The sequence below is a fragment of the Antedon mediterranea genome, chromosome 6 (genome assembly GCF_964355755.1).
Source record: "Antedon mediterranea chromosome 6, ecAntMedi1.1, whole genome shotgun sequence".
Lineage (NCBI taxonomy): Eukaryota > Metazoa > Echinodermata > Crinoidea > Comatulida > Antedonidae > Antedon > Antedon mediterranea.
In genome coordinates, this window is record NC_092675.1 from 31,422,943 (window position 1) to 31,433,814 (window position 10,872).

The following is a 10,872-nucleotide window of genomic DNA, read 5'->3' on the forward strand; positions in this document are numbered from 1 at the left end:
AGCAGTAAGTTTATGTTGTAGATCTAAAGCTGAAATACCAACAGCTTTAAGAAAATCACCAGGAATATCTTCTTCCATGACTGTAGTAGAGATTAAATACCTGTTGATAAATATTAATTACAATAAGTTCACTTTTATTTTTATATGAAAATAATCGGTATTATTTAAAAAAAATAAATATTAACTGGAAAAAACACATAGATTTTTATAGCAGTTTTTAAATTAATCAATTAAAACTAAAAACCTACAAAATATGATGTATTCCTTTCATTTTTTATAAAAAAACATAATCCTCAATAAATTTAACCAAATAATACCCCTTGAAAATAAGTGGACCTGTCCATAATGTATTTAACTTTCATTGTACGGACGATTCCATTTACATTAATAGGGATGTTAAGCATTTCAAACTAATATGTTTTAAAACACTTAAAAATAATAAAGTACCTATTATTATTTCTTCGGAACGTTAGGAATAGGAAATATATTAATCATAATTATAATCAATGTTGGTTAAACTATAATTTATATAAGACTTAACCTCCGTTAAGTAAAAATTCTACTGGCAGTCCTGTGCAGGCAGGCACAGGCTAGCCTCAGCCTAAGACAATGGAACAAGTGGACTGTGGCTTGAGAAAGGAAAAACATGTGCCTACTCTTTTCTTTTTCCGTTCATCAATTCTCAACCAATTACTCTAAGATTTTAACAATAGCTACTTTAAACATTATATTTTCATATTATATGTGTCTTTGATTTAAAATATTCCATCAACCTACCGAAAAAACGAAGATTATTTTTGAAAGTCCACCAATTCTGTTCTAGACATCGTATAAACCTGGGACATGCTTTGTTTACAAGCTAAAGCCCATGCCTTTCACTTAGGAAACCAATTTAATTGTCAATCACCTCAGGTTGTCACGGAAACTCCAATCAAAAAGCATCATATTTTTAGATCTCCAAAAATGGGCGGTCATAAACTGCAAGCAGGAATTTCCCTCATCATGTTCATGAGGTGACCAGCTGGATAGGGTGTTAGTAATCTTGTTGTATTTCATTGAATAATTGATATTTCCGCGAATTGTCTGCAGCACTTGAAAGTAGACATGTGTACCTTTCCAAAAATGTATTATTTGCCCAAAAAATATTAATCTAATAATTTAAAAATGGCACTTCAAAATGGTCAATTTTTTACTTTAATGTGCTGTCTGTGTGTGTGTGACCTCAAGGTGTAGCCATGCAACTGAATACCCTATTTATAGGTTCTGAAAGCTTTTACTACAGCAGTATCCAGCAGTGTTAAGCAGAACAACAGAAGAACATGCAATATGAATGGTTTACAGACATTTCAAGACAAGACACATTTTTCAAATAAAAAGGTTTTAAGAAAATAATTAAATTGTATGTTAATAATGTTGAAATTTATCAACAGATAGAATGAACCACATGACCTACAGAAAGTGTATGGATACCATATTTAAAAACAATTTGAGACATGAAACCACAGAATACTGGCATTAAAAATCTGTTGACTACAGTTAAGATAATCAGTACTAACACTACACTTCCTTTCTTCTTGGTTGGTTTTCAGGATACAGGTGTTATCTGCTATGACAAATTCAAGTGAAATTCTGTTGCTTGATTCCACATTTCCTCCAAGACAGCTGGAATAATCGCTGATCCGTGAATATACACTCCTTGTATCTTCCCTGTATTCTTCTGTCTTCCTGTTCCTAAATCCACTTGTATTAACTTGACGTCACATTTCCTTTAGACACTCCTGGTTTGTTGTTTGACCCCTTGGAAAGTACACTACACAATTCTATCCAGCATCCATAACTAAGCAGAGTTGGTAGATTAGGTACGCTGGGTCCACGCATCTTCATATACATTTTACTAACCAGACATCTTTCATTTATTTCTGTAGATCTTTTTTTTTTTATGATTCAAGGTTACTGGTTAGAAATTTAAATCTCCTAAAGCTAACAATGAAAACAATTTCTACCAAAATGCAAAGCATGTGTTAATCTATTAAACAATTCGATGGTAACCTTAACAAAAACCTTCCAAATACATTTTTTATATTACTACATGATAAATTTAGCGTACAACATTCTAAATATTAACAACATTATTTGTTATTATACTGGTACCTATCATGCAATGAATTTAACAAAAGCTTGTAGATTTAATTGCATAAACAGTTAGATTTGCTATATCTAAATAAATGGATAACTTTAATTATAAGTACTCATTTTACTGTTCTATATCCAACTGAGAAAGTCACAAGTTATTCTATAGTGGGCTACAAGGTCATGGATACTCATGCAATATAATACTATCAACCTTACAATGCACTTTTCATACCAAACCTATGAAAAATGGTAGGCTACCAACTCTTTCCCTTTCCTACCTCCTACTGATGTAACAGACAGTTTTCTACCTTTTTCCCGCAAACATTGAAATAACTTTTTATGGAAAATAATAATATGAACGTTTTCTTTTTTTGAAACTTATTTTGTATACATACAATAATTTGTAACCTTTCAACAACCAAGTGAGTGTTTAATTTATCAAACTGCTAAACAAAAATAAACAGGTTGCACACAAAAGAACTACATACCATCATCAAAATGATTAATAAAACAGGAAATAGGCAAATACAATATGAAAGATAGGTTTGAACATTAGCAATCAGTGATGTAGCTATGAGAAGTGGTCCAGTTTTCGCAAGAAAAGGGGACAATCTCTGTGACACTGTGGTCAGGTTGAAACCTTATTTACCAACCATACTGGTGGCTACGGCCCAGCAATTATGTCATTTTTTGAACAGAAGATCTTTCCTTAGCCTTGAAGTTTTGGCTTCCAATTGACCCAAGCCAATCTAACCTATATGCAGTTTTAAAGGCTTTTTAAACTTTAAATAATGATATTTTCCTTGGCCTGCATTCATACTGAATTATATATGCCAATTTCAAAATCGTCCCAGGACAATTTGGTTCTTCCAATAAGATTATCAGTGAATTCTACTCTAGGCCAAAAGAGAAAATGAGTCAGTTGTATACCACCAATTATAAAGCTGAAAAGCTTCAATTTCTAAGCAAGTTTCATGGGCCAAGTTTGGGATGTGAAACAGACCATGGGAATTTATGTGGAAGTGTTGTCACATGACTAACTTAATCATACTAATATATAATGGAGTAGATCCAAACATAAAAGTTTATAACATCTGATAAACATGTTGATTATTAAATGAGATAATTAGTGGATTTGAATATTGTGTGTTTCATGGTAAATTTGTATTTTCTATTTTGTATGTAATTCATGTTTAGCTTAGCTATTACTTTGGAAATTTTAACGCAACGCCTCACACATTGTTATACAGTTTTTAAAGATAGAATCATGATAATGGCTTTCCTCACTTTTTTTGTCAGGGTTTGTTTTATATTACTATTTATTATTATTAAAAGTTGTACTTTATTGTCTGTATGAGATTGATATTTTCCTTTTATCAAACCAATATGCAAAGTTTTCCTTTCTGTTTAAAAAATAAACCTCACAGTTGTACTTTATTAAATGTAACTACTACATATATAAACTGTAGACATTTTCACTGTTTTGACCCTGCTGTAGTTTTTGAGGTCGAACAAGACTCTTTGTACTTTAACTGTTAAAGTACTCAGCTTTCACCTGTAAGTGGTCATCATAGGACAACCATCACCATTAATTCACCATATCATAGTGGGGCTGTAATTAAATAGTCTTTTTCAATAGCTAACCCTGCTAAGCTGTCCACACACCACATGCTTTATTATTTAATATGCCCTACCTTGATATTTGTTGCACAGAATTTAGCTAACTGCAACAGGCATCATTCGTTTACAATAACGGATAATTTAATGATACACAGTACATCTACTGTACATGTGAAAAGATAATTTTAAATCATCAAGCTATTTGTTGAGTCCTTTCTCGCCCCTCACATAGGTTGGCAAGCTTGTCATTGACATAGCCCTTTTTATTTACAACAAACCTGTGTTGTGTCCAGATAAATGTCTAATATTGAAACCTACTTAAATTTTCTATTACCCTAATAGTAAAATAACTCTCACGGTATGCTAATTATACTGTACCTGCTACAATTTGTTTTAATAATTTAAAACTTAAGGGGTAAATGATAGAGTGTTACCCTGTACTGTTGCTGGTAGATAGTTTAACAAAGGTCAAGGGGAATGATTCAACACCCTTGACACCTAACCATTAACTATATAACTTTTACCAGTTATTATACAGTATGAATATCTACTACTAAATTTACATTGGATTTATTATTTAACCATAGAAAAGAATGAAATGTAATGAGCACATATTATCTAAAACATATATAAAACAAGTCAATTCAAAGGCAATGGGTTCAAGCACATTAGTGCTTTTTGAGTAATAAAAGAATTTTTAACAAACTACCACATTTTTGGAGTACAAGTTACCTGAAGTGTTATAAGGCTAAATAAAGGGTGTTATGTCATAGGTGTAATGTTACAGAAACACGCCCTAGAACACACCCATGTGTAGTGTTATCTTTTATATATAGCACTCCTTAAAAAAACACACAATGGATTATCCTTTGTTTATGATCAAACAATAAACAGTAGTTACAGATAGAAAAAAAAAAGGTTCTCAAACCGCTTGTGTCTATTCATTGACAAATTTCAGCCTAAAGATGCTAAAAAATGGTATAAAACAAATTTTCTAGACATTTATCATTATCCACAAGACACGATTACAAAATTAACATTTGGATTAGACATGTTTTTAATAAACTTATTATCTGTTGCTAACCAGAAGCCTGACATGAAACAACGACACACACTGTGTAATGTGATGCAAATTGTCAGCATTTAATTTATGTTTTTTAAATGCATATATTCTGAATGAATAATACGCTACATTATAATTATCAAATAGGTTTTTTTTTTAATAATCAATATATTCACAGAGGCTGTAGAATTCATTACCATGATTGCTACAGTACTTTCAATAGACATATGGAGGGCTATTAATGCCAAAATAACTAGTCACTCCATAACAAAAACTGTTTTGGATGCCACAATCAATTTATGAATATCTAATGTACAAATAACTTGTGTTTTTTTTTATAGCAATTATAGTCTTCAAATGTTTGTTATCAGTGTATACAATTGTCAAACTGTTGGATTTTTGTTTCAATCCAAAATATTGTTAAATGTCCTTGGCTTTTGAAAATATGCTAATTTTTTTTTTAATTTCTACACATTTTGGTATTTTTTGAATACCAATATAAATGCTAATTTACATTTATTGTTACTGTACCTTACAACTTGCAAAATGTGTTTTTTGTAATTTCTGATGAATATTAATTATCTTATCATTACAGGCCTTTTAGATTTAAATCTATTGGTCTAATATTGGAGTAATATAAAAAAATTTACCTACAGGTAATAAGTTAAAATTTAAAAACAATAAAACTTAGATGGTCACAGTGCATTTCGGCCGCCAATCATTTCGGCCGCCGGTTATGGAACGCCCAAATTCATGAAACTCCAAAAGGGACAAAATATGGCATGATCATTTCGGCCGCCAGGTATGGCGCGCCAAATTGAAATAGCCAGAAATAACTCATTAACTGTACAGTATTACAGTGAAAAAAAATAACTTTATCAAGTCTATGGAACGCCACAGAGAATTATGGTCATTTAAACTAGAGATCAGTTGTGCAATGGGCTAAATACATTTTGTTTTTGCCGTAGGCATAGATTTAAAGTTATATTAGCTACGGTATTTTACCGTCTGAATATTTTGGTCAAAATGAATATTGATTTAATGTTTATTTTTTTATTTATTTTACAAGTCCCGAAGATGCGTGTGCTTTGTAAAAATGTGTTTCTTTTAATATGAATCAAGTCAAGTGTTTTTGACTGACACATAAAAAAAACTTCAGCATCACCTCCTTCTTATTAAAAAAATATCATTAATATTCACTGTAGTGATGGCAATTTGCACGCTATATCGCTGCTGTTTCTGGAATTGAAGACCGCCGATTCGGCTTAATAATACAGTATTTAGGCCTAGTAAAATATTAACATTTTAACACACATGGCGTCGCATGTCATACATACCGTATTCAAGAATAATTACAATTCTGGCGGCCAAAATTAACAATACATATTTTGTCCTTTTTGGCGTTTCATGAATTTGGCAATTCCATAACCGGCGGCCGAAATGACTGGCGGCCGAAATGATCAGACACCACTTAGATAAGGCCATGCAACAAATCTTAATCAAGACAAGCTTCTTTCAATCTATTATCATCTGTGCTTTAGTTGACTGAACAAAAACAAAATATACTAAACTATTGATTCACTGAATAACACCTATTATTCTGTCATCGACTTAATATTTATGCTTTCCTTCATCAATTTACAACAATTTTAAACCTTATATAGTATATAGAACACTGTGGTACAGTAAAGAGCTTACTGTATGTAGAAATGTAGGCATTATACATATATATGGCAGAAAGCACTAGAATCTGCAGTATTCATTAAAAATTATTGATGGTTACTAATCCATTTCACATTGATAAAACAGTCTGAATTAGCTAGAGAATGGGAGCATTCAAACGCACACAGCTACTTTTTTAAGCTAATGTAGCCATCCGTTCATGCCTATCGCACTTGCCAGAGCTTCGACAAACAAAATTTCTTTGTGTAAAAAAGAAGTAAAATATTCAATAGTTAAATAACTACTAAACCTTTAGAGATACAAGAAACATGAATTGAGCAGACCAAAGCCCATTGGGTATTTAAGTAGAGTGCTTACCACACACTGTTTGGTCTAAATTACAATGAAGTTGAATCTCAACACAATGAACTTTCATCTACTGCCTTTAATGAAGAATTTGTGTCATAAAGGAACTGCATTTGTAGGCATTTTATGGAACTTTACACAAAACCAAGTTAAATTAATAATAATTGTCATAATTATTACTACAAAAATAAATATGAACATCACGTCATATTTAATTAATAAAGGGAGTCACTCCACAATGGTTTTAAAAGGATTTTAAAATCACACAGAATTCTCCAAATGAAAAGCAATAGAAATGGGAACGTAGAAACAGGGTATTTATTTAGTCATTTAAAGATATTTTAGTGAAAAGATTGTTGGCTGTTTGAATTGAATAATTAATAAGTGAAACGACGACACAAAGAGTAATTAACGAACGGGACACAATGTGAGGAGGCCTGATAACTGCTGGCGATTTAGCATAAACAAATGCTGGTATCGAAATGAAAACCGCACTGTAAACACACTCACAACGTTAATAAAAGAACGAATATGAATAGAAATGAATAGGTTTACTTACCAACTTGCAGGACATTATCTACAGCACCACTTTCTAATAATTTAACACCTCTTTGAAAAGGTAATTTTTGATATTCTCCATCAGAAACTGAATTATGATTCAATGATGAGTACATACATATATCCTTTTCATTTCTTGGGAAAGACCAAAATACAATTTTAGTCTGTACCGGTTCGGGTATTCGTGAAAAACGTTCCTCTACTTCCTGAAATGGAATGTTAAGTGCTACAACTTTAGCACTAATATCAAGAAGAGTCTCCGGGCTTCTTTTTGTCGAATTTCTAGTATGTTTCCCGGATTCGAAACGGCTTTTTGCATTGCCGTTTTGCGCCGACAAACCGTTACAGTGTCGCTTCGAAGCCGCCATTTGCTCCAATTGACTTGCATGCGGAAGTCTCTTCTGCTATAAATGTTATGAATTGTGTGTGCGCGCATGGGCTTTAACTCAGCACAATGGCTAAGTGTCCTCATTAGCATAGATAAATAACTTTTATAACCAATATTCCGGCCTATCAAAAGCCACTGACCTCCATTGCCTTTCATAACCATAGTTTTGTACTATTGTATTTTAAATAAATTTCTTATATTTCGATTTATGTAAAGCATTTAACACACTTTTATTTGATTTATATAGGCCTATTGTGTTTTTAAGTTCACCAGTGTAACTTTATTAAAAGTACGTTCAAATCACCGTCGTTAATACGTTGTGAATGTGAAAATTTATGATAATTAATTTTTAATTCTATTATTGTGTAATAATAGCAAGGCACTTAGATTTGTTGGCACACTATATTATTAGTGATGAATTAAAACGATATATTTGAACATTATTATAAAAGTTCATAACATCCATTCCCTACAACTCAGTGAATACGTTTATTCCCTTAATGTATTCATTCATCGGAATTAATCATTGATTTGGTGTTTTACTTTAATTTTATTCCTCATATTGAGTTGTGTACCAAGACAAACATTCGTAATGTATGCTCTAGGAAGCAATGAGATAAGGATAAATAATATTCTTATCTCAATACAGCGTGTATAATACGAATTGTATCACGCTACGCACATTATGTAAATGTATGCACAAAAACAATTCGATTATTGAGATTTAGTTTCAAGTAATACCAAGAGAAAGCTTCGTCTTAAGTTATTATCAAATTGTACTTAAGCAGTGTTGCTTTCTAAAACGAGATGGTATACATCGATATCTAAGTTCCAGCTTATCATAATCATGGAGAAATAAATTAAAGAGACAACCGTTAAATAAAGCCGCGTCTCATAATAGCAAGTTAAAGCCGAACTAAAAACCATTCAATAGAAATACATGCGTAAACATTATCTATACAATGCATCTACTTGAATATTTGAATAATGAGAAGATCATTTTTATAAATTAAAATTCATTGTATGATAGCGAACTGTTTGATGCTTATTTTCATGATATAAGTTACTGTAATTATGAATGATTGATTGGTGTTAAGTCTGTCAACACTTTGACTGTAGAGGTCGCTCGTTCAAAAAGCCTGTTGTAATAGATGTCCTATATTTTATGACACGATCGATTTGTGGCTCGCAAAATGAAGAACAATCGGCAGATTTTAATAATTATTTAAAATATCTATGACTTTAATAGTAAAACAAACATTACTTGAAAAAAAGCCTTTTCGGTACATAAGATAGCCTGCGCTATTGTCAATTGAGCGTTCCTATTAGTATTGAACGTTTCGATCTGTAAGTAGGCCTAACTGAGATTTTAAAAAGTTTAGTTTATGATCAAGTATAATGGAATAACTTATACAACCCAGAATCTTCTGGGTAGAATTTCTTGAAAACGTGATGGATGGTTTGCTGATGAGAAGGTATACAGTTTGTGAATGCGATCTAACGGTAGAGAAATCCGACTCATTCAACTTCAACACTTGGCACCCGGCGAATAATAAACAAAAAAAATCACTCACACATTTTGAAAGAAAATGAACAAATAAAACACTACGTCAAAGTAATAGACTAAAGTTTATCCAAAGAGCAGAAAAGACAAGTTATAACTAAGTGTCTAAAGGATAGAATGCAGAAACGTGTATGTTTCTCTAAACGTGACAGTAGGGAAACTTTTGTAAAATATTTGTGCATTTATTAACATTCTTATATTTAATTCATGTTTTCACTTAGTGAATATTATCTAAATGTTGTCTAATGACCTTACACTGAGGTTCTTGATGAAAACATTTTAACAGACAAAAGCTTTTTGTATCTTAGGGCCTGTTTCTGCTGCAACTGCTCAAAATACGGTATAAAAATACGGTATAAAATACGGTATTTTTTATACCGTATTTTTTAGTACCCCGTTTCTGCTAACAATACTTCTTGGGTGGTCGTGTTAAATTTCATCTTTTTTTACCCAAATTGCCATTCATTTATTTGATCGATAATTAAAAGTCGCAATAAAGGAAGTTTTACGTCTCACTTTCAACAGCCTAGTAGTGATAGAGATGTTGTGAGAGCACAGAAAACATCGTAATGGGGACAATTAATTCGTTCCCTCCCCGAGTTATTGTATTTTGCAATGTTGTACTGCTTTCGCAGGCTCTTCAGCTTTGAGTTTACTTGCTTTGGAGACAAGTTTATTCCATACTCCTGCTTTATTTTTTTAGAAATGTCTTTATAAATGTGGTTGTCCCTTTTATTACCTTTTAGTTGGTCAGACATTTTAGCTTCCCCACACACATTTATTTAGTAAAACTGTGACGTATTCGCTCCACATTTTCGCCGAATATATCTATACATGTGTGTAAACAGCTAACAGCGACATAAAATAAAAACACGAATGGTGACCTTTTGTCATGTAAAAAAAAAATACGGTATTTTTTATTGGCAGCAGAAACGGGTACAAAAAATACGGTATAAATTTGTAAATACCGTATTTTATCCACAAATTTTGTGGGGAAAATACGGTATATTTTTTATGAGCGCAGTTTCTGCTGCCAAAAATATACCGTAGGCCTATATATACGGTATTCAAAAAATACCGTATAATATACGGTATTTAGTTGGGAGCAGAAACAGGGCCATGGAACAATCATCATCATCATCATCATCATGTCCATATATGTCCTTATTTCAAAAAGTTCCATAAAAAAAAGAGGGTTCAGCAAGAAAGAAAATACTTGATTAAGGTTCATTGTGTAAGTACGGCACTATGTTGTCTTAGACCTACTAGATAGTATAATTTACACAATATAGGCACTAATTTCATCATTATTCCTGTTTATTCACTTCAAAGGCTTCTTTTATGAGTATAATCTACACAATTTATTATAGGTTGTATACATTTATTAATTAAATATTGTAGGCTTCAGGTTTTTATCTATTTACAAAACCACTTTAAAAGGCTTCTTTTATTTTTATTTATTTCAGCCGTCCTGTATATTTCAAAATTTGACCCTATGAAATGAATACAATTTTTTTT

At 31.7% G+C, this 10,872-nt stretch overlaps 1 protein-coding gene across 1 annotated transcript in view; it reads right to left on the reverse strand.

Moving 5' to 3' along the window:
• The window catches only part of LOC140052613 (zinc finger SWIM domain-containing protein 5-like), a 53,269-nt gene extending 45,504 nt beyond the window's left edge, over positions 1-7,765 (reverse strand). The window contains exon 1 of the mRNA XM_072098259.1: positions 7,404-7,765. Within this exon, the coding sequence (XP_071954360.1) occupies positions 7,404-7,518 (115 nt within the window). The 5' untranslated portion in view covers positions 7,519-7,765. The remainder of the gene's footprint in view (positions 1-7,403) is intronic.
• Positions 7,766-10,872: the final 3,107 nt, after the last annotated feature.